General features: G+C 34.7%; 1 protein-coding gene across 4 annotated transcripts in view; it reads left to right on the top strand.

Moving 5' to 3' along the window:
- The first annotated feature begins 510 nt into the window (after window positions 1-510).
- The window catches only part of faf (ubiquitin carboxyl-terminal hydrolase-like faf), a 58,302-nt gene continuing 33,985 nt past the window's right edge, over window positions 511-24,827 (top strand). For 3 of the 4 annotated variants that reach the window (XM_070124312.1, XM_070124310.1, XM_070124311.1), the window contains exons 1-37: window positions 511-663; window positions 930-1,116; window positions 1,361-1,473; window positions 1,953-2,065; window positions 2,239-2,527; window positions 2,857-3,041; window positions 3,322-3,460; window positions 3,582-3,692; window positions 4,212-4,358; window positions 4,506-4,604; window positions 4,949-5,056; window positions 5,324-5,594; window positions 5,753-5,853; window positions 6,223-6,437; window positions 6,686-6,800; window positions 6,982-7,125; window positions 7,258-7,421; window positions 7,608-7,725; window positions 7,882-8,004; window positions 8,242-8,379; window positions 8,691-8,823; window positions 8,930-9,048; window positions 9,418-9,572; window positions 9,777-9,925; window positions 10,134-10,303; window positions 13,552-13,714; window positions 13,955-14,226; window positions 16,182-16,445; window positions 16,620-16,700; window positions 17,148-17,274; window positions 18,921-19,065; window positions 19,191-19,269; window positions 19,400-19,566; window positions 19,705-19,878; window positions 21,311-21,452; window positions 21,579-21,732; window positions 22,029-22,176. In XM_070124312.1, the coding sequence (XP_069980413.1) occupies window positions 601-663; window positions 930-1,116; window positions 1,361-1,473; window positions 1,953-2,065; window positions 2,239-2,527; window positions 2,857-3,041; window positions 3,322-3,460; window positions 3,582-3,692; window positions 4,212-4,358; window positions 4,506-4,604; window positions 4,949-5,056; window positions 5,324-5,594; window positions 5,753-5,853; window positions 6,223-6,437; window positions 6,686-6,800; window positions 6,982-7,125; window positions 7,258-7,421; window positions 7,608-7,725; window positions 7,882-8,004; window positions 8,242-8,379; window positions 8,691-8,823; window positions 8,930-9,048; window positions 9,418-9,572; window positions 9,777-9,925; window positions 10,134-10,303; window positions 13,552-13,714; window positions 13,955-14,226; window positions 16,182-16,445; window positions 16,620-16,700; window positions 17,148-17,274; window positions 18,921-19,065; window positions 19,191-19,269; window positions 19,400-19,566; window positions 19,705-19,878; window positions 21,311-21,452; window positions 21,579-21,732; window positions 22,029-22,176 (5,585 nt within the window). In that variant the 5' untranslated portion in view covers window positions 511-600. The remainder of the gene's footprint in view (window positions 664-929; window positions 1,117-1,360; window positions 1,474-1,952; window positions 2,066-2,238; window positions 2,528-2,856; window positions 3,042-3,321; window positions 3,461-3,581; window positions 3,693-4,211; window positions 4,359-4,505; window positions 4,605-4,948; window positions 5,057-5,323; window positions 5,595-5,752; window positions 5,854-6,222; window positions 6,438-6,685; window positions 6,801-6,981; window positions 7,126-7,257; window positions 7,422-7,607; window positions 7,726-7,881; window positions 8,005-8,241; window positions 8,380-8,690; window positions 8,824-8,929; window positions 9,049-9,417; window positions 9,573-9,776; window positions 9,926-10,133; window positions 10,304-13,551; window positions 13,715-13,954; window positions 14,227-16,181; window positions 16,446-16,619; window positions 16,701-17,147; window positions 17,275-18,920; window positions 19,066-19,190; window positions 19,270-19,399; window positions 19,567-19,704; window positions 19,879-21,310; window positions 21,453-21,578; window positions 21,733-22,028; window positions 22,177-24,827) is intronic. The other variant, XM_070124314.1, reaches the window with a different exon arrangement.

Here is a 24,827-nt window from a genome sequence, read left to right as displayed (position 1 = left end):
CACAAACAAAAATGTTATGTACAATGCATGTACTTGGTAGAAGGTATAACTTTTGAAGTGACAGTATTTTAATTATTTTTTAGGTTGCACATATTAAACAGTACATAGGAAGTTACTTGTATTAAACAATACCTAATAAAAAACTTAAAAATAATGATTTTGTATCTTTTAAAAAAAGATATGTATTTATGAAAAGTGGAAATTGATACATTTATTCTACCTTTGTTAAAAATTTATAGGAATAGTTTTGTATTTTTTTTCAAATTAATGAAAAAGGTATTGACCTTAAATTTTATGTTACATTTTAAGTTAACAGTAATTCTATAAACTTAGTTCATTGCATGCATTAAGCATTTCCTAGGTAATAACATTTTTCAAAGTAATGATTTTGATGTATCTTCCAAAATTATTTGAGTGCTTTAATAGCATAGGAATAGCTATTCATTCTCATTTGGGACATATAGAATTAACAATTGGTACATTATTAATTGATATTTTTTGTTCCTCATAGGACAGAGTGGATGTATGGTTAGGACTGTGGCATCTGGTCGCGCCACTGGGTGAGGGAAAAGGGCCGCGCCGGTGCCGCACGACAGCGCTATGACCATCGCAATGATAGCCAATCAGGACCCACAGGAGGGCCCACCAAATACCCCACCTCAGGTATGAATATGTTTTATATTTTTATGCTTAGTTGAGAGTGAAACTTTCATACAAATGATTGTGGATTCATGATGTTTTCAGTGTATCAGTCAGGAATAGCAAGTGAGTTATAATGAGGCTTTAAAAATATAGCTGATTATTCACACTGTATGCTATGTGAATGACGTGAGAATTAAATAATCTAGAGAATTATAATCATAGTCTGGATCAACATAATTTGTTTTCTGAAATAGTTTGACATTAAAAGCAATGCCCATAATTTACAGGGAGGGGATGGAGAAGTGCTGGGTGAGGGGGAAGGGGAGGAGATGGGAGCAGGTGAACCAGACTTTCCACTGGCTGCATTGGCTCGGCTAGATGAGATGATCCATCGGCAAAGATGGGTTGTACCAGTCTTGCCAAAGTGCGAGTTGGAGCTGCTCTTGGATGCCTCCATTGATTTGTGCACCCGTGGTAAGTATCATTGGTGTTTTGAAAAAATATCTTGTATGGGAAAAAGAAATTAATTGCAAAAGTATATATAGAATTTAGTATTGGTATTAAACCCAGATTTTTGTTTTGTTTTCCTTCCTGTAAGTTTGTTTAAGAATTAACTGAGAGAGAAGTTGTAAACCAACCCATCTTAGTCATTTCTTGATTTGAATTGATTTGTGTGAGGTTAAAGATGTTATTACAGTGTATAATAAATTTTTATTAGGTTTGGACACAAGAAGTGAAGCATGCCAGAGGTTCTTCCGTGAGGGTCTTACTATCTCATTCACTAAAATTCTTACGGATGAAGCAGTTAATAGTTGGAAATTTGAAATTCATGTAAGTATTATATCATTATTATTGTTGATGTTGTTATATGTATGTATTTTTTTTTTGGGGGGGGGCATTGTTTTATATAAATATATATATATATATATATATATATATATATATATATATATATATTATATATATATTATATACATATTATATATACATTTATATACATTTATATACATTATATATATATTATGTATATATTATATATATTTTATATATATTTTATATATATATTATATATATATTATATATATATTATATATATATTATATATATTATATATATATTATATATATGTTATATATATATATATATTATATATATTATATGTATTATATATATTATATATATTATATATATTATATATATATATATATATATATATATATAATATATATAATATATATAATATATATATATATTTTACTTGAATTTCACTCTCATCAAGTTTATGTTAATTGCCATGTTTGTCTCTGCAGAGGTGTATTCTCAAGAACTGTGAAAAATTAATTGAACTAGTGGTAGTGAAACTGCACCAAGACTGGTTTCCCTTACTTGATCTACTTGCAATGGTGCTCAATCCTAATTCCAAGTAAGTGAAGAAACCATAATTCTGAGAAAGAAGCTTGGCTTATCAGTGTGAATTTTTGGTTGACTAAATTATGTTTGCATTGATTTTGTACATTTGCAAAGTTTTTTTTTTTTTTTTTTGTAATCATTGGTTGGTTTGCTTGTTTCCTTTTCTTTATGCAATCGTTCTTCCAGGTTCCACACCTTCAATGGAACCCGCCCCTCGGAGACAGTACCTCAGGGGTCCCAGATTCCAGACTCTGAGCTATTTGCTCGGCCTCCTGACCCTAGGAATCCTAGGGGTTGGCTGGTAGATCTTATCAACCTCTTTGGCAAACATGGAGGCTTCCAGATTCTCCTAGAAAGATTCCAATCTGGCAAGAATCTATCAGTTCCAGTGATTTGTGCTCTCCTCCGACCATTTGGCCAATGCTATGAGATGCTCACAATACCTACTATAGAAAAATATTTCATGTCTATTGTAGTAAGTATCATGATATATTTCTTTCTAAAATTATCCTTGTAAAGCTTTTTCAAGATAAACCAATTCATGACAACTATTTTCAGTTATTCCTGGTTGTTTGTTTGGCTCTGACTTTCCTAATTTTTCTTTACTTAAGAAGAGGCTGATATATATATAGATAGATACATTGTTACCTTTACATCAAACAACCATCTCTCTCAAGCCCCCTTTTCTCTCATAAAATCCGTTGAATAATTGGCACCTGTTATATTTTATGGAAATGTATTACAGATATAGAAGATGAAAGACTTTTAGTAATTGATCATGCTTCCATCTTTTTTTTTTATTAGGAGGTAGTCCCAGCCTTCTTAGAAAACCTCACTGATGATGAATTGAAGAAAGAAGCCAAGAATGAGGCCAAGAACGATGCACTGTCAGCAATTATCAAAGCCATTAAGTGCCTGGTGTCCCGTGTGCCCAGTCAGGAGGAGACGGCCAAGAACTTGGAAATATTTAGGTTGAAAATGATACTCAGGTAAGCATACTCACAAATGCTCTGCAGTGTGAAATATTTTTATGAAATTGAGATATAATTGGCCATAGTCAAGTATCTTCAAAAGTAGTGGAAGGACCAATATCTTTTATCATTTTTTGTGGTCTTCAGTTGATTTGTAACTATAAAGATTTCTTGAGGTATTGCCATTTCTATTATGGCATTGATAACAAAAAAGTAACTGATTAGTTTGCAGGGCCATCATGTAAATTTATTTGTTTTCTTTCTATGATAGATTGATTGATCATCATTTTTATTACAGGTTATTGCAAATATCATCCTTTAATGGGAAGATGAATGCTCTAAATGAAGTAAACAAAGTGATTACCAATGTGTCCTATTACTCCCACCGTCATGGACCTTTTGAGGAAGAGGAATGGCTGACAGCAGAGCGCATGGCAGTGAGTTTCACGTTGGAATGTAGTTTCTTTATTGCCTGATTAGGGGATTCTATGTATTGATAGTTTTGTTTGCATGGTATGGAAATATGCAAGTAATGAATTTTTAATTCCTCTATTTCAGGAATGGATCAAGGAAAATCGTGTCCTACAGATCGTATTGCGTGATTCACTCCATCAGCCTCAGTATGTAGAGAAGCTAGAGAAGATCATTCGCTTTATCATTAAGGAGAAGGTAAGTATCCAACCACACAATGATTCTTCCAAAGTGATTAGTTTTCTTTTCTTTCTTTCTTTCTTTCTTTCTTTCTTTCTTTCTTTCTTTTTTTCCAAAGCTGTTAGCAAATTAAGGTTTGTCAAATTATTAAGAGAGTCGGATATATTTTCAAAATTGTAAGGTACAGAACCATTACAACATATTTTGACCAATAGTCTATTTGTAGGTAAAGAAGTGAATAATTGATAAATGAATTCAAGGAAAATATATATATATATATATATATATATATATATATATATGTGTATGTATATATATATATATATATATATATATATATATATATATATATATATATATATATATATATATATATATATATATATATATATATACAGGGCTAATTAATTTACTTACTAGATTTTCAGATATTTTAACCATGTCTTTTGATTCTATGCCACATTAGCAGATCTAAAGAAATTTGAATTATTAGATTTTATGAGAAGGCAAATTGACAAGACATTTATTTTCTTTTAGGCTTTGACTCTAGAGGATCTAGATGATATCTGGGCAGCGCAGCATGGGAAACATGAGGCCATTGTGAAAAATGTGCACGATCTCTTGGCCAAGCTTGCATGGGATTTTTCCCCAGAACAACTTGATCACCTTTTTGGATGCTTCCAGGCAAGTGTGGCGTATATTACATCTACATTGTTCTTTCCTTATTAATTTTACTATTTGTAATTTTTCTTTCTATATTTTTGAAATCTGAAAGGACAGAAAGGAACATTTCTTACTTTTATTTATACTTGTTTTCTTTGTTATCTACAGACAAGCTGGAGTCAAGCTAGTAAAAAACAACGTGAGAAACTCTTAGAATTAATCCGAAGACTAGCAGAAGATGACAAGGATGGTGTCATGGCTCACAAGGTAGTTTTAGTGTCTTTCTCAAATTTCATTGGTATTGTAATGTGAAATTGCATAATTTTGATTTCAAAGGACATTTGATTTTATCTATTAAATTTTAATTATATTTGTATATTTATACATAGATGTATATTAGCATATCTAGATGAAAACATACATGGTTACATATTCAACTTGGTGTTTACATGTTTATATGTCTAACTGAATTGGGTAAATGCTGACAATATATCTAAAACTTGTACATAGTATAATGCTTATTGAATGCTTTATTTCCTACTTATATATATATTTTTTATATGTATATATAAATTTATCTATTATTTATTTTCCCTCCTTTATGATTTCAGGTATTAACATTGCTGTGGTCCTTAGCACATTCAGATGATGTTCCAACAGAAATAATGGACCAGGCTCTCAATGCTCATGTTAAGATTTTAGATTACTCATGCTCACAGGTATGTAAAAAACTATAATGTTTAAACTTTGTAGATATTTTGAAATTCAGATGGTCAGAAACCCTCAGCTTGTGATTGATGAGTGTTCTTTAATATGTATGAAATATTTATGAAATTTAGATCTGTACCAGTTTCATATACACTAATTACTTGAAAAAGATAATATGACACCTTTATAAATGAAAATTAATTATGATTTGAATATTCAGCACCTTAGTATATTTTATTTGTTAATAGCCATATATTTATTTATCCATTCCTTTCAAGGATCGAGACACCCAGAAAAAGCACTGGCTTGACAGATGTGTGGAGGAACTCAAGCATGATAAGTGGGTCCTCCCAGCACTGAAACAGATACGAGAGATATGTTGTTCATACAGTGAGGCTCCACCTAACTTCTCACAACACCAGCGCCCAACTCCACACGTCAGCTACCGTCATGATGTTATATCCAAGCTACAGAATCAGCACTCACTAGTGGTCCTTGTGGCAGATAATCTCACAACTTATATGAAGAACATTAGACTAGCTGCAAAGGGTGAGTTCATTAGGATGTCAGTCATGTGATTTGATTGTTGGTGGATGGGGACTGCACTTTTTCTTTTCCTCAGTAATAAGTACATGTTGTCATCTATTCTCTATAGGATGTCTTTCTGTCATTAAGGTCTAAGTTACTATGATTCTTTATTATTGCAGAAAATCCGGACCTGAATCCAGCAGAAATAATTCCAGATGGCCGATACAACCACATTTGTCAAGTTCAGGAGCGGCTAAATTTTCTCAGGTTTCTGTTAAAGGTTAGTAATAAGCATTAAAAGTACAAAAGGTTTTTTTTTTCTAAGTGTTTAGGGTTAAAAGATATTATATTAGCTACATGGGAGAATTCCTGAATCTGGTTTAGGGTAGAGAGCAGCCAGAACAACAGTAGTATAAAGAATTTAAAAGATTCAGAGAAATTGTTATCTTTTTATTGTCATCTATGTGTAAATAAAATAGACAAAACAAACTACAGTGGCCAATGCATGTTATTAGTATCAATGGGTTAACAGTTGCAATGTTTTTGTGCAGGTGCTATAATCAATTATTATTTACATTTATGAACTTCAATTTTGACTTTATATTTATGAATATTTTCCTATTATTGATTCATTGATTTCTTTTCCAAGGATGGTCAGTTATGGCTGTGTGCACCTCAGGCCAAACAGATATGGAACTGCTTGGCAGAAAATGCTGTCTTCACTGTTGACAGAGAATCGTGTTTTAAGTGGTTTTCAAAGTTAATGGGTGATGAACCAGACCTTGATCCAGAGATTAATAAAGATTTCTTTGAAAACAATATATTGCTTCTGGATCCCTCGTTATTGACTGAAAATGGCATGAAGTAAGTAGCCTTTTTGCATAGCTTACTAATAAGTTGGTTATTAAAATTAAAAAGGAAAATTTGCAATAGATTTGGAGAATTGTTATGATCCTGTTTACTGTAATATTAATGTTATAAGATGTATATGTAATACAATAAATGGGAGAATTATTTTTCTCTCTATTTTCTCTTATCTTTCTCAGAAAAATAAAATAATATATTTTCCAGCTTATCAGAGTTGATACCATATATACTTGTTTTATCTACAGGTGCTTTGATAGATTTTTCAAGGCTGTAAATTCAAAAGAGGGCAAGCTGGTTTTGAAGAAACGTGTATACCTCATGGATGATGTTGATCTAATTGGTGTTGACTATGTTTGGAGGGTGAGTATTTTGCTGATGAATTTTGTATTTATTGTTATTCTACATTTACAAGATGTAGAGACTTAAGGGGAGTTTATTTAGTTACAGAAAATGTAGTGTTTTTCTGCATTGGAGGTCGTATAGAGTTGTAGTTATCTTTTGCATACATTTGGTATCATGACAGTATTATCTCTGACTACAGGTTGTACTCTGTGGAACTGAAGATATTGCTAGCCGTGCCATTGAACTTCTGCGAGAGACATTCACTAATCTAGGACCAAGACTCCAAGCAAATCAAGTCATTATTCACGATGACTTTCTGTCTAGTTGTATGTCCCGGCTAAAGGTGAGACTGTTATGCTGTAGTAACAAATATGTACTTTGACAGCATATATTTTTCATTGTAAACTGGTATTTAAAAGATATATTGATTAAATTTTTATTTCTTTCATTTATTTATGTCCTCCCCACTTTGCAGGCAATGTATGACACTGTATCAGTGTTAGATCGGGATAAAGACTCGGTTAACAGAATTAGGCAAGAGACTACAAGAATGTGTCGTGTCCTTAAAGTTTTATATGAATACGTGTCAGAATGTGATGGCGATTTTGGGGATGATCGTTCCATTTTGCCACTTGGAAGGTTAGCAAATTTCTATAGAATATGATTTTTTTTTTTTGTCTGTGTGTGTGTGTGTGAATGGAAAAACCCAATTCCATGAAAATATGATGACAGTTAAAGTTTGAAGTATTCTTATTATATTTTACTTTTTAAGAGTTCATGTTTAATAGTGATTGAGTATTGAATTAAAAGCAATTTTTTCTGTAGATCGTCAAGGGGCAAGCATTTGTCGCTCTTGGTGCGGTTCCCTGTGCAGGGTCGGCAACCAGATGAACTAGATGTTTGGACTCATACCAATGATACTATGGGAGCAATCAGAAGACAGGTAAAATGGATTTGTACTTTTTATGAATCTATATGTATTCCTTTTTGGAAAGAATTGTTTTATAGATTTTTTTGGTGAAATATTTGTGTAGGAATATTTGAGTGACTAGCATAAGATTTCAGCCACCCTTTGACATAACTGTTTATCATCTTCTAGGTTTTGCACCGTCTGAAGTCAACAGCTCCAAATGTAAAAGTGGAACTCTACTTGAATACTGACCCCATAGATCCAGTCGATGACAAGAAGATTATAGCACACATGCCTCTCAGAGATAAAATGGTTATTATGCGTTATTTGGGTGGATATATCAATCCCATTATTTTGCATGTATATATATCATTATTGATAGAAAAACTGAAAAAAGGTTTTTATTTGAATTCATTGCTCAATAACTTTTAAGCTTAGCTTATATATTGAACAACTTGTTTTCTTCAAGATCTATCAGGGTTATACAATGTAGTAAAGATTGTTTAATGAAAGCTGCACCTTTTATTTTCCCCCCCTCACTCTCTCCAGGTATTGACAGCCAAGCTAGTCCAAGTGGGAAGTAACATGCCATCATCTCCAGACAGTTCCTCAGATTCTTCAACAGGTTCCCCACAACACCCTTATGAGGGACCGAATGTTGATGCAGAAAATTGTCTTCCTGGTGTTGTAAGCTCCATTCTTTTTCCTTTGCTCCAACTCTCATTATTGTTGCTGATGTAGTTGCTAACCTTATGATTATGATGATGAACTATTGATATACTAAAAGTAATGTTTGTATTTGGAAAAATGGATTTTGATATGTGCAGTTTATAGTATTTGATATACTGTTTGTTAATGTTATAGGTTCTTTATTTATAGGAAGAAGAGTTTTGCTTTTAAACTAAAGTAATTACATTCAAAATTCTCCTTCATGTGAACAGCCCCAATGTCCCAAAAGTTATTGTATATTTGTGTATGTATGTTTCTCTATTCTACAGATAATGTCAGGCCAAGCAAAGTATACACAATTCCTCCTGCAATTAGCAGACTTGGGCTGCACTTTACAACTACCACAATTGAGAGATAGTGCACGTGCTCTTCTTGAAATAATGCCAGCAGACCAGTATACAGGTGGGTTAGAAGATTTTGTTGGTAAGAACAATTGTTATATTCGTATTTCATTTAGGTAATCATTGAAAAAATACAGACTTCTAAAGATTGCTCTTTCATTTTACAGTTAACAATTTACGAACTCTGTGTATGGAGCATGCAAAGATTGGAGACCAGAACATGTCTCCTTCTTTAGAGAGCATTGTCTTTTCACCATCCCCATCACAAGTCCTCTATAACTTGCAGGTAAGAACTTGACTATAAGATTTCTATGAATAGGATATATATGATAATAGAAGATATATAGAAATACCATATATTCAGTTTTCTTAACTGAAGTGGAAATGTATTTGACAGGTTGATTAAGAATTAATCGCAGTTAACAAGGTGATGATAGCTTATTGATAGGAAGGTTAATGCTTATAATTGTATGAAATATAGTATTGTTGCATTCAGTCAGTCCACCAACCACTATAGTGCAAGTTTGCTTACAGTAGAATAACTAAAAACAGTTACTCTTATTTTTTTCTTTCTAAAATTTCTAATTTTTTGGCCTGTAAGTTACTTTGCTAAATAAGGTTATATACATTAAACTTTTATCCTCTCCTCCTGCAGGTATTATATTCTCTCCTCATGCCTGCACATAACCCTATGTCAGAAAAGGCACATGAATTCCAGTACAATTTCATGAAAAGTGGAGGAGTTAAGCTAATCATTGATATGCTGTCCAAAAACAACTTCCTTTCAAACACAGATATGCCCACCAAAAGGTAAGATTGATTTTCTGGAAGTAAATGTTTAGTTAGCTCGTAAATTGATTATTAAAAAATAGAAACATGCAGAGAAAATTTTTGCAATGAAAAGATGTATGTATCAACAATGTATCCACTGGAGCTTGCCTACATTCTCATATTCACTGTTTGTTTCTATATTCATATGGTTATGTCTTTATTTATTTCTGTTTCCATCATCAGATCGGCCTTCTTAGTGGTGTTGAAGCTGGCAAAGTTGGCATTTGTGACTGTAGGGTATGCCATTGTTGGTGTTGTAGCTGGAGCCGTGACTTCAAGTGGTACAGCCACAACAGGGAGTAATGGTGGCTCAGAGGGATCCTCTCCATCAGGTAATTTTTTTTTATATGTATATATTTTCTGTTTTATTTATTTATTTATTCATTCATTTCTTGAGTTATTAGCTGCCTATATGTAATAGAAACTTATTAGATATTGCCTTTGTAGATTTTTGTCAAATTCTGTATATAATTCATGCCAAATCAATTTGTAATTCAGTTCATGATTAGGTACATTTTGTTCAACATTTCCCCACAACAGGTGGTGGAGGTTTGGCAGCATCCACGCACACACAAGCTTTAGTGCTCCAAGAAGCACTGCATCACATCCCCAACCCAGCCTCAGACTGCATGGTGCGGAATGTGGCATCGCGTCTGGCGCAATCGCTTCACGACCAGGTCACTATCACATCATGTCTCTGGGCGCACTTTGTAAGATCACAGGGAATATTGTATGTGTGATGAGTGTATTAACTAACCTCAGACTTTGTTTAATTTTCATCTTTTTCCACTAATTACCAAAGTAAGTTGATTGAACAATTAATTAGCATATTTTTTAAATGAAGAGGCAATTTGGGAAAGTGCCTCAGACTTGATGATTTACTTAATTAATGGTATTTATAGTACTAAAGTGCTTTTAGGATTTGCGCTCATGTGATGAAGCTCCGATTGTATTAATGAATACTAGCCATAGAAAGCATGCTTTTGGGTGGGGGATGGGAACCTGTCCTCATGTACTTTTAGATAAACAAATATGAAGCGAGCTTTACTCTATAGTAGTATCATGAATTGAAATAGTGAAGTATTTATTGAATGTTACTTAAAGCTAGTGGAAAAGAAAGACCTTCAATACTTATGAAGATTATTCAGTCAATCAGAATTGCCTATTTTGTACCCAGCCATCAAGGAGCTCATTTTTGTACTTACCTGACCTTACCTAATTTGCCCTTATCTTAGGTTTTTGGAGATTTTGTATATATATAAAGCTAGTAATATTGATGATTATAATTATAATGGTATGAACAATACTAATGGCAATTAAAAAAAAAATCTTTCCCAAAATCAGTGGAAAGCATAGACAGATGCAATTGATTCCTTGGTGATTAAGCACTTGAGCTGTGTGTATTGATAAACCAACAGAAACACCAGAAATGGCATGTATTTTGCCTTCCTGGTATCATTGGGTTAACAAAATAGTTGCTGCATTAAGATTAAATTTCATTGTGATTAATGCCTAGTTACTTTATTCTCAGAAGATAAATTATTATTTGGGATCTATAACCCAGGTAATTCTCTGCTCTTAGATATCTCTCTCTTTAGTCTGTTTTTCAGTTAAACATCTTAATTAGCATAATACACAAAATTTTAGAATATTTGGTTTTCTCTAGATTTGTGAGTTAACTTTAAAATTGGTAACATATTATTTAGTGAATAGCATGCATGCTATAGAGTATTTAATTTTTGCTTACAACTTCAGTTTCTTTTCATTTTTCTTTAGCTTTCTGAGAGATTGTAATGAATTTGAAAGATTGGTAGGGTAAAGGAGTTCATAAGAAAGTAGGGTTAAATATGTAAAGATGATGGGTAGAGCAAAGATTTTTCCTATTGGGTTGATAGATTTAAATAGATTGTTTAGTCGAAAGAGTATCTCTTTCCAATACCATCACATGATTAATTCAAATATTGAGAAAAATTTTGGAAACTTTAATAACATGGACATAGGTACTCCATCTCCCTAGAATGTTCCCTTGCTCTTTGCTTCAGCAAATTACTATTTATATGATATGTTATCATTGCTTTCTACAACATTTTCTCGCTCTCATTCACTCACTCACTCGCTTTCTTGCATTTACTCATTTTGTCTGCCAGTGTCATTAGTTTCTATGTCAATTGTAGTAGCATCCAAATTTTCTGGTTGAGATTGATTGGATTCCACTTGAAACTTGATCTGTAGCATCTTAGCCTTTTCTAGCACATCTCTGGACTTACTATAACACAAAGTTCATCCAAAAAATCTATCATATTGGAGGAAATGGTAATTGAATTTGTACAAGACATAATAGCAGCATTGGCCTGTCAGTAGCTAAGTCGTCACTGCATTTCCATCAAAGCTACTTACTAGATTCAATTTATCTTATAATTAGGGTTATCATCCTTTTGGATTTGGGTACCTTGTGTGGCACATGTGGACCAAAATCAGGATATTAGGCTGCCTTGAGCGCTGACTCTCTCATGATGAGACATCCGCATCACGCAACAGCCGTAGCAATTTCACCAAAGCCTTTTTTTTTTTCTTTCTTTCTTTCTTTCTTTTGTCTTTTTTTTTTTTTTCTTTCTTTTTTCTTTTTTTCTTTCTCTCTCCATGATGAGTCACTTTCGTTTCCACTTCCCTACTTCACCAGGATACAGTGGGTTAAATGATGATAAAGAATATGTTTGGCATAAGGAAGATGGGACTGGCCATCACTATTAACACCTATGATCCGGATGATGTGACCATCACGTCATGAAAAAAAATTTGGCTTGAGGGTTGGGTAAGGTGAACATTCTCTCATAGGAAAATCTGGCTGTGGGCCAAGGTCATGTGAAATTGTTGTCATGGGCATTTCAGCTGAAGGCTGGGATGGTGAGAATGACTCATCATGAGTGCAAAAAATTCTGATTAGACTCCTTTTTAGTAAGGGACTTTTGGATTATTTCCATGGGTAAATGATTGAAAAATATAATATCCGTGAGCCATGACTGAAAGTGCTGGCGCCAGTGAGGACACTATTTTCATGGTTGGGATCCTATTCCTAGCTGCCTTAACAGGCAGCACAGTTGTTACAGAAAAGTGAATATTACAACAACAATGAAAAAGTCATTAGCAAAATGTTATTTATTGTTATTATTCTTGCACCAAGTTACGGGCTACCAAGAAGGATGATTTGGAGTCTGCACAAGGAAGAGTCTATTATCTGGATAAAGCAAATGAAATGACATGTGTAGACATGACAAAAAAAAAATAGAAATAAGTACACTTATGCATAAAAAATGCATTGCAAAGGAGAGGCATAGTCCTTTCACCACAAAAGAGTATTTGTTTGCACCTAGTCTATAAGCTGCACACCAGTCATGGTGGCTGATCAAGTAAGCCTAATGCTCATATTTTGGGCCATGTAATAGCATCTAAGAATCTGGATCCACTGTGTTTGTTTGATCTTTGTTGCAGAGTAAGACTTTATTATACTGTTGCCTTATTTCATTTCATTAAATTGAAGGCTAAAGTTAGGTAGTTTTGTTAGAAATGTATATATTGATTTGCATATATAAAGGAAATTGCTGATGGTTCATTTCATTGGCTAATTTGCTTTTTTCCATAAGCAATTTTAGTTTTAGGTGTGCAATTAGCATCATATAAAGATGGAGTAGGAAATTTTGGGTTGGTTGTATTTTGATAGGTGATACAGTGTAAAGAGATTCTTCTTTAAGATTTTCAACCTGATTCTAACAGTTTTTTTTCCCTATTTCTGTGTTTGTATTATATTGGGTTTATGTATATAAGTAGCTAATGTCCTACAGAAATCATGTTATCAAGTAATTGTGCTTATATTCAGTACAGATATTATCAGGGCTTTTATATATATTATTAAACTGAAAATGACATGTTCAGTGTGATATCATAAAACTGTTTTGGACAGGTAACTGGTGTGGTCCCTGACATGAGTGTGGTCAGAGCTATCCTCAAAATTACCTGGGCATCAGCAGCTGGTCAGGGCCATCTCATCACTTCATCTCTTGATGAAATTGAAAAGGCAGCAGAGAGACCGCCAACAAAACCTCCGGATCCAGAGGATCTTTGTGGTATGGAAAGATTGGTGATTCTTGTTTTACATTGATTTCAGATAATAAAAAAGTATGATAAAGGATTGGATTGTGTAAAATGTTGGATGAATGGAAAGGCTCATGTGTAATATATGTAATTGCCTTTCAATTGTAGTATCCTTTTAAAGGTATTACATGAATCTCTCTCTTTGAGATGAGAAAAGTAGCTATTGATAGTTTATTTTGAATTAATCCTTTATCTTATCTTCTTATTTTCAGTGTGCCGTGAGGGTCTGGAAACACTGTCAGTAGTTCTAGCCCTTTATCCCCCTGCTCTTGAAACCTTGACCAAGGACACCCAGTTCCACAAACTTGTGATGGGGTTGGTGTTAGTAGGCGGCGAGCGAAGCATACGGCAATGTGCAGTGGAGCAGCTCTTGCTTATGGCTACCAAATGCTCGAACTCACCCCACACCCTCGTCGTCTTTATTGTCATGCTGTTCAATGTTCTCAATGGCCTCAATAGCGAGTACTCGAAAGAATATTTTCAGGTTTGTACCAAGATTCCTCTTTGCCTAGATATGTGGGTATATAGTGTAACTTACAATATGTATTTATGAATGGATTGTTTATATAATGTTTATGAATCTAGCTTCTTCATCCAGACTTAATATCAGTTGGTCTCTATACAGCTCTACACTTAATTCTGGAATAATAGTAATGCTTTTTATCTAATGTGAGAGAGACATCTGCCAGCTTTATCCTCTCATGTAATTTTTCATGAAGTGTGTCAAAATGATAGTTTTATTCCTGAGTCCATACCATAAAGAGAAATAACATCATTTTGTTAAGAAGAAAAAAGAAAGAAATTTTCTGTTCCCTACCCCCCTGCCCAGACTTCAAAATCAATGAAAATGATTGAATTTAGTAAAATATAAAGCCCCTAGGTAAATCATAGTTGTGTAGAATTTAACGCACAATAATACAAGAAATATATATATACCAAGAGAAAAGCTTGGTGGAGGAGGGGAGTACAGGTGGCTTTACAAAAAAGGGAAAACATTCTATGAAATCTCATGCAATTTAAGAATGTTCCCTGTTGATGATGTCAAGTGCTACATCCACGTAGTAGAAAAGCTTGGCAAGTTACTTTACAGTTAGATCTTCATTTTATTCTCTTTAATTTTCTCCTCCTTAAAGCATTTTGGCTTTATGCATTGTTGTAGTAATTTTCATTGAAATATTGTGGTGCTTCTGATCTTTAGCCAATAAAACAAATATTTTTCCATCTTTTCAGTCATGGTGCTATGAGAATAACTTAATGCACTTGTTGGGGGACTCAGACTAACAACCTTCTTGATTTCCTTGTTTGCCTGGATTGGTACCATTATTTTCAATTATATGTACATTAAAAAGTGAGAACCATAAAAGAATTCTCGATAGAACAAAAATGGGGAACCTTCATCTTACGATATAATCTTTGCATTCTCATCAAGGCTGTATACAGGTGACTTGCTCCCCCCATTCACCAATAAATGTCCTTTATGGACATTTTGGCTTTGCCCAAGGCAAAAATCAAAGCTTTCCCATGCTTTTTTATTTTTTTATTTTTTTATTCCCCGTTATAAGATATGGTTGGACAAACATCGTATCAAACATTAAATGAAACTGAACAAAGAAGTAACTGCCCTTCACACCAAAAACAAGGAAGCAGTTCATATTTTGATTTCTAGTTTGCCTTGCCGTCTTTATCAGTGCATCCTAAATAGCGCCACACCATCACCATTGATGAATATTTTAAAAGATTAACTCAGTTCCAAGAATATTCACTGTTCTCTATGATATGATTTTACTGTTTCATGTAGGATCCACAATTGCTTAGTCAACAAATAGTCAATTACTAGCTTACCCAACCTCAGCTGTTGAACTCATTCTTTAGATTATCAGTATTATTATTTTTAAAGTATTGTTATTATTGTTATCATTATTATTATTATCATCATTATTGTTATTTTTTATTTACTATCAATAATAAATGTCATATTAATTTTACAATTTATTATAATGATTATGGAAATAAAACACTCCCAAAAGGAATTAAAGAAATGGTGTAAATAGATAAGGTCAGGTATCCCAACTCTCTCTCTCTCTCCCTCTCTCCCTCTCTCCTTCCCTCTCTCCCTCTCTCCCTCTCTCCTTCCCTCTCTCCCTCTCTCCCTCTCTCCCCCCCTCTGTCAAACCTCCCCCCCCCTCTGTCAAACCTCCCCCCCTCTCTCCCTCTCCCTCCCTCCTTCCCTCTCCTGCCACCATTCCCTCCCTCTCCTTCCAACCCTCCCTTCTTTCTCCCTCCCTTCCTCCCTCCATCACCCCCCCCTAATCTCTCACTCCCTTCTCTCTCCCTTCCCCCCCCCCCCCCCCCCCCTCCCTCTCGCACTCTGGTATATACTCTTATCATTATTAATGTTGTTTTCAGCATTTTATATTATTTTTCATTTTTATTTTCTAGCTGTTGTGTGGATTGCTAAACTGGGCGTGTGTATCAAGTGTGACTGTAACAGGCGTTGACCGCCTACTTACCACGGAGGTGGAGTGGTTGAAGAATGTCAGAGCCAGTGTAGCTCAGATGGCCCAAGGTGGACCAGAGCCCCCAGTAGATGAAACTTTGTTGGAAGGCCATCTCTGTGTAACAAGGGAGCTTGTAGCCTTCCTCCCTCCTGAGAAGAAATATGAAATTGGTGGTGATCCTTCCAAAGGAATTTTTCTCATTAGGGTAAGTACATTTCTATATATAAGGGTGTATGTGTATTATTGCAAGTTGTTTTGAAATATTTTTTCTACTCAGTGGATGTCTTTCCAGTGAAAAACATTTATGGATGGATGGATGTGTAACTGAATCAGTTTAAGGAGTAACAGTTTATTAATAGAAATGTATTTTGCTTTCCAGGAACTTGTAGAAGACTTTATATTCCCATTTTCTAAGGTGTACCTTCAATTAGAGCATGCCGCAGAGATGCCTGCTGAGCAGGTATGTCTCGTATTTTTTTCTTAAATGAAAACAAAAGCAGCAAATAGTAATAAGTCATGCCATTACACATTGAAGAGATGATATTGTTTTAGGTCTATAATCTGTTCAATTTGTCCTTCAGTTGCCCATGTCTAATTGAATTGTATTTTAGGAATTTTGATGCGCCATATAAAGTTTGATGTTAACCCATTAACGACAGGTGTCCCACATATGAGACACCCAAAAAAATCAGCATTGCCAGGCCTCCCGCCAGTGAGATGCTGTATCGGGGCTCGCGCCCCGACGCAGCAGCGGGCCATGGCTGGTGTGCAGGCAGAGTCCTGGCCAGCCCGGACTCTGCCTGCACTGCCTGCCGATTTTATAGCCGCCCGGAATCTTTTATTTTCGGCTTCAAAATATACCCGCAGTAATGGGTTAAAAGATAAAACATGAATAAATTTGTTCCAGGCCATACCAGTGTGCTCAACTCAACCGACTGTGATAGCAGCATATGAACTCCTAGTCACTTTATGTACTGGCTGTGTCCCCAACCTCAGACTGCTGGCAGAAATGCTCACCAATATGTATTATTCAGGTAAATATAAACCTATGTGATATGAAGTAAATGTGAAATGCTTATTTGTAGCTCCTTTAACGACAGGATTTTATGACACCATAGAGTTACATGTAAGGCTCTTTTGTATGAGTGGAAGGGATCTGGACATAAGCATTAGTTGGACTTTGCATGATGTTTTAGATATCTTTGGCTCTCCCTGTGATATACTGTAGAAAGCAGTGTTCCTCATTATGCTCATATGCTTAAAAAGAGAAAATGATATTGCCAAGGGGAGGCATGAAGTCTTGTCACTGCACAAGTGTTTCTTTGCACCTGGCCTACAAGCCACATAGCCATCACATAAACTTCATGTCCTATTTTGGGCCATGTAATGACAGTGAAGCATCCAAATCCAATGGATTAAGTCTTCTATCTACATTTGGTCAACAGTTGGATAAAGATAATGTGCAATTTCCAAAACTTGCCATATTTTGATGTACTCTTTCATAGGTTAGTTACTGTAATTAGGTTTTCTAACTTTTCCTCCCAAGCACAGGTAGCTTATGTAAAAAAGAAACTAGAAAAATGTTCTGTTGAAATGAGAGTGTGCACTGAAAGGGTTAGGAGAATAAATCATTATTTACCTTGAGCAATGATCACACTAGTCACATATGGCCAGGAATACCTGAATAGGAGCATTCAGTGTCTAGTTGGGAAAGGGGGGTTACACTATACAGTGTCCCCCCAAAGAAAACCATTGTCCTGGAAAGGACCATGGTATCTATAGCAAACTTCTGAATGAGCAACACATCAAGGATAGGCATGGATTCTATGAGTGTCATTTCATGTCAATTGAAAATTTCAAGAAAAAAAATGCTAGCTGCCTTGACACCACAGTCTTGATAATAAACTTTCCAGTAACATCTTTTGGTATTAGTGACCAATGATATACCAGAGGCATAATTATGTATTGATAAAATCTAGAGTTAGGAGGAAGCAAATACTATAGCAGAAATAATTTTAATTGCAGCATATATACTACTTATTTCTGATGAAGATGTAATTGAAACTGGTCAAATACATCTCTTGTACTGTGAAGATATCCAGTCTCATTCATACCTTTTCTACATTTGTCAACATGGGTACGGTTCATGCCACACAGTACCAGAATCGCTACTTCCCAATCAGTATGCTCCACTTAAAAGAAAGAGGCAACAATTACAAGACTGGTTCAGAGAGAGGGACTCCATGAAATGGAATGGGGGTATGGGGATAATATTGGGTGTGGCTACAATAAACTCCCATAACAATAGTAGATATGATGCACTCTATACATCTCATAGAAAAAAAAAAGAAAAAAAAAATGCATGGCAAATTGGACTGACCACAAGATGCAACAAACCTTGTGTGGGGAATAGTACATAAGGGATTAATAATGTATGTTTCAGACATGGATTTTTTATCATGTAATGGACATAATCCAAACACGTTGATATAAGTGTATTCTATAATGTTGATTTTTAAAAGTAATTTAGAAAACTATGTAAGAATCATGAACTGACTTGAAAATAGCAGGGATATAGTCGAGTAGAAATATAGATATTGATTTTTGTCCATTTTTGTTGGACTACATTTAATTCAAATACATCTTTTCCTGGTTTTGAAGTGAAATCTTTTCCTTTCAGACTGCGATGAGAGTATTGGGGAATGGGAATATCTTCCTCCTGTAGGCCCACGACCTATGAAAGGTTTTGTGGGGTTAAAGAATGCTGGGGCCACATGTTATATGAATTCTGTCCTCCAACAGTTATACATGATCCGACAAATAAGGTAAACTATCAAATCTGGTATGGAGCAGTATCTTGATTCTCTCTTATGCATCATATCAATGTAGTTCTTTGTATATTTTATAGTGTTTATTTTGCAATGTAATAATGAACTTCATTACTTGCCAGACATGGGGTCCTAGCAGTGGAAGGCGCAGCAACAGATCCAGAGGAAGACTTCAGTGGTGAGGAAAGAATGGAACAAGAGGTGAGTTGTTTTTCTTCCAATAGATATTTTATGAAACTTTTTATTCATTTGTTTGTTTATTTAGCTAGGGGGAAAAATGTTTTATACAAATTGTAACCTGAAACATTAATTAAATTCTTCATTTTTATAGACCAACCTTGATGGTAATGAAGATGATGCCATGAGTAGTAGTTCCAATGAAGAGAGCAGGAAGGAGTACCATATTGGTATACTAAAACAAGTACAAGCCATCTTTGCACATCTGGCTTGTTCCAAGCTCCAATATTATGTTCCCAGAGGACTTTGGAAACATTTTAAGTAAGTTTTAGTGCTTATCTTTGAGATCAAAATGAAAAGGAAAAGCATTGCAGTATTTGAACTTGATATAACAGAGAAATATACATTAATATGGTTATGTATTTTTTAGTTTCATTTTTGTTGTTTTACTGTTTACAGATTGCAAGGGGAACCTGTAAATTTACGTGAACAACATGATGCTTGTGAATTTTACAATATTTTAGTCGAGAGCTTGAATGAGGCTCTAAAGGCATTAGGACATGAACAAATAATGAACAAGATTTTAGGAGGATCATATTCAGATCAGAAGATTTGTAAAACTTGTCCACATAGGTAATGTATGGTTTCCTATTTGAATGTGTGTTATAATGGTTTAAGTGTAACAAGTAGATAATTTACTTATAATGAAGTGTATGGTAAGTTTCTTAATCCCAAAATTCTGGTTGCCCACAGTGATTGCTTTTCCTAAAAATGACATTAACATGAGTGGCCACAGCAAAGCCAAGCTCCTCACAAACTGGTGTCCTATTTGCCTTTCCTCTTTCTTCCTTTCTTTCTTTCTTCTGCCATTAAGCTATGGGAAGTATGAGGAAGCAATCTATTTTATATAATTTATACCCCCAAACCCCTCCATTCTGTCTGCTATCGCTGGACTAGTCTCTGTAAAAGAAAGTATTATGTATGGAATAAGAATTCTTATGACTTCCATCTCCTTCCCTTTGTACACGCTATAAAAGTTAATCCCGTATTTAAGATTAATCAAGATCTCTAAGAATAACAAAATATGATGTGACATTATCATGCCAAAGATGTATGTGAAAATTCATCAGTTTGTGCTTTGATAAGTTTTGGGATATTCAAACTGCAGATATATCTCTCAACAATGAAAAGAAAATCTGTGTTATAGAGTTTACAGACAAAAAGGCAACATTATTTCCAGGTTGGGAAAACATTCCCATCTTAAGCAATATTTTAATGAGATAAAAAGAAAAAGAAAAAAAAAAACTTTTAATAGCTTCACTATAAGATTTCCAATTCATAGTGCAAACTTCCTGATTCTTTAGCTATGTTGAACTGCAAATCCACATAGAAATTTGTTTTCATGATCGTTGTTGGCAACACCCTGTAACAACTATCTAACCCATGCACCTCGATCAGACACGAGTAAGAGCTGTCAGAGGATAGCTGAATATAAATGTTATGGATATTTTATGTATGTCGCCTTCACATAAATTGCCTTTAAACATCAAAGGTTATTTGAAGCTAGCTATATATTGTATTTGTACTTATACACAGATATCTTCATGATATAATGCTACTGTATACCAGGGTTACCACTATTACTGTAAATGTGATAGGAGAACCATGATTTTGGCTTTGATTGGAGCAATGATTACATGTCTAAGATTTCCAAATTTAACTTGTCTAAGTAATATGAAAATTATAGTGGGTGAGTGCCAATTACATATTCACAAATAATAGCCCTTTCATGTAAAACAGCAAATTTAATGGAAATCACATTGATTTATGCATCTGGCAGGTGTGTCCTACATTGTTTGTGCAAGTACTTAAGACTTAAATTTCTAGATGAGTACATTTGAGTTCTACAATTGCACTGATAAAAACTGCTTACTTTGAAAATGGCCTGATAGTTGTTGCTAGAATGCAGTTTTTAGGGTTTAAATTCTTACCAAATCATTTCTTTGATGGTTGGTTACATAACATACATTGAAGTTTAAAAGCTTCCTCTCAAACATATCTGCAGATATTCACGTGAGGAAACCTTTACGGTCATCAGCATAGACATCCGAAACTACAGCAACCTATATGACTCGCTTGAACAGTATGTTAAAGGAGACCTTTTAGAGGGGGACAATGCCTACCTATGTGAAAAATGTGACAAAAAGGTGAGTTTGATTTCTTTTTGTGATGTTAATGTCATGTAGACAGATAGATGATTATTTTGTTACTATATTTAGTGATAGAGCTTAATTGTAATTTTGAAAAACCAAAGATGTATATATTTTTTCCAGGTTGATACTGTAAAACGGATATGTTTAAAGAAACTACCCCCAATTTTAGCAATTCAGCTGAAAAGATTTGATTATGACTGGGAAAGAGAATGTTCAATCAAATTCAATGATTACTTTGAGTTTCCACGTGAGTTAGATATGGACCCATATACAGGTAAGTGAATTGTCTCTTTGTACTATTTTCTTAGTGGGCATTTTTTCAATATGTTATATGAATAACAAGAAATAAGGTGGGCACATGTCAAACCTCCAACTTCTGTAGTTTGCTACCTCCTCTCTTGTACTAGGAATGATTGGGATCCTAATCACTTGTGGCATCAGAGAGGCTTCAACTGCAGAACGCTTGATCAACACTCAGGTTTCTCAATCCATTGAGCACATATAGAGGTGGTGATGATGTGTGTTTTTGTGATTTCAACTTGCATAAAGTTTTTTATTGTCATTTTGCAGTTGCTGGACTCGCTAGAAATGGAGAACTCATAGACTACGACCCAGAAGATATGAAGACAGTAATATGTAGCAAGTACAAGTTGACAGGCATTGTGGTCCACAGTGGTCAAGCAAGTGGAGGACACTACTATTCATACATTCTTCACAGGTGAGTAATGGTATATTTATATCTTAACCAAGGAGTGTCGGACTGAAAGCCCTTTGGGGTATAATTTTCATTTTGGCTACCATCATGAAGGCCAACAAAGGTATGTATATGGCTCTTCATGATGAAGTTATAGAAAACTGTCTGATGTTATGTACCTGTATGTGAAGCTTATTTACTTATTAAATTTTAAAGATGTCACTAATGGTGATTAAGTGTACATGCATATGAATTAGCTGCAATTAATTTTGCTATTTCATTTTGATTCTTAACCCAATGGTTGTGGATGGTTTAGTATTCATGCCATCTCCACTGTATTTTCAATGATTATATTTGTTTACATGTATACAGCTCCACCAGGAAGTCACATTTTAGTCCGACCTATCAAACCTTTTTACCCATTTCCTTGATCTTTAAACAGATTATCTTCTACTTTTTAGTATTAGAAAAATTTAATGAACATATTGATATCATAATGTTAATAATGATAACAGTATCAACATTAATCACATTAGAAAAGAAATAAATCCCACAAATTCAAGGACGAGGGAAATCAGGTGCAGTAATCAAAGCCTAATAATTGGTATGTTGATGACGGAACACATTTGAAGCCATCTTTGTGTAACAAAATTCGCAAAAAAAAATACAATCAAGAAGTACCATGCAGCAAGCATCTTTTACTTTGCTTAGCACTAACTGCATCGCAAGTGGTTTTCTCTTATGGAAAATTTTATTTTTTGTTTAAAACGACTGCTATGATATGTGTCATACCTTTATGATAGGGATATTACTAGCAATAGCAAGAAAAATGTTGTTTATGAATTTTTAGTATCTTCATGGTATAATAATCCCTTGGATCCAGTTGCAATAACATGGACCAAAATACGGGCATTAGCTTTACGTAAGCTGCCGGATGCATAGCTTGTAGGTTGAGTGCACTTGAACACTCGTGTGTGGTGACAAGACTCTGTGCCTCCCTTTTTCAATATTATTTTCTGTTTATGCATAAGCATTTTTAGCTTTTTTGCCATTCTTATCCAGAGATAGTAATAGACAATTTTCTCTGCACAGACTCCATATCATCCCTCTAGGTAGTAAATTACATGAAAATGTGCAACATATTGTTATTTGTGTAATTATTATTATTATTATTATTATTATTTTATTTCTATTTTTTTCCATTATATTCAATTTTCTGTGATTAGACATGTTCTGCTTTTCACAGTGGTAAGGAATAGTATGCAGAGCATGGAAATGGCATCCTCCTTAGAGCCAGTGTTCTTCCAGTCATAGCTCCCATTCCACACCAGTTTATTTATGGGAATAATGCGAAAGCCCCTTTCTAAACTCCAAAGGAGTTTAATTACCCTCCAAGAGGTTTGTGCACTCATGGTAAATCTTTTACATGACCCTGGCCTTCACTCACAATGCCAAGTTTGCATCACCCAGCCATTTTATCTTGTGTGGCATGTTCACTTCACCCACCCCTGAGGCCAAATTTTTTCACAACGTGATGGTCACATCATCTTGATCGAAGGGGTTAATTTCTTTCATGAGGATTATAATTTCATGGGCTGATCTTGTCACCATGTGAGTTATTTACGATTATCCTGAAAAGGTACATATGGCTTGCAGGCCAAGAGTTTGACATTCGTCTTAACTTACGGGGACTGGTTAGATGTACTGTAGTTTTCTTTTTAAATTTTGTTTGCAAGTAAATGGCTTCACAAATGTTTAGTCACTAAGGAAACAATTAACCCATAGGACCTGGATGACGTTGTGGTCACATCACAGAAAAACTTGAGTCAAAGGGTGGGTGACGTCAACCAGCAAATTGGCCGCGACCCAGGTGACACGAACTGGTGTCATGAGCGAAGGCCAGGGTGACGGAAAAGACTTGCCATGAAACACAAAGCTCTTGGAATGTAATTTGACTCATTTGGTGCATATAAGGGGGCTTTAGCATTATTCCCATTAACCCACTAACGACTGGTGTCCCACATATGAGTCACCCGAAAAAATAGACATTGCTGGACGTCCCGCCAGTGTGATGCTGTATCGGGGCTCGCGCTCCGATGCAGCAGCGGGCCGCTCAGAATCTTTTATTTTCGTCTTCAAAATATACCGCTGTTAATGGGTTAATAAACTAATATGGAATGTAATGTGTTTAAGCAGTGACTGGAAGAGCGCTAGCTCCAGGGAAGATGCCATTTCCATACTGTGCACTGTATTCCTGGCTGCTATGACCGGTGATGCAGGTTGTATTACGTAAAATTAAAAATTACCAAAAAATGAGATATGTGACACAAATAACCAAATGTTCCTCTTTTTTTCTTTTTCCTACTTTTTCCTTTTTCTTGCACTGAGTTATTTTCTACCTAGATGATATGGAGTCTATGCAAGGAAAATAAGTAATTACCATCTGGATAAAGCAAATCAAAAGACAAATATGGACATTGGAAAATGGCAATAAAGCTAAAAAAGTTTACATGAAAAAACTTTGCAAAGGGGAAGCAGAGAATATGGCACCGCTCATGGGTGTTCGCGCACACCCGGCCTATGTGCCACATGCCTGGGATATTGGCCACTTATGTAACCCATTGCTCAGGTTTTCAACTCAGTGATGCAACTAGATCCAAAGGGTTAATAGACCT

Source organism: Penaeus vannamei, chromosome 8 (assembly GCF_042767895.1).
Source record: "Penaeus vannamei isolate JL-2024 chromosome 8, ASM4276789v1, whole genome shotgun sequence".
Taxonomy (NCBI): domain Eukaryota; kingdom Metazoa; phylum Arthropoda; class Malacostraca; order Decapoda; family Penaeidae; genus Penaeus; species Penaeus vannamei.
Note: the sequence above shows the minus strand (reverse complement) of the source record. Positions and strands in the feature narration are given on the sequence as shown.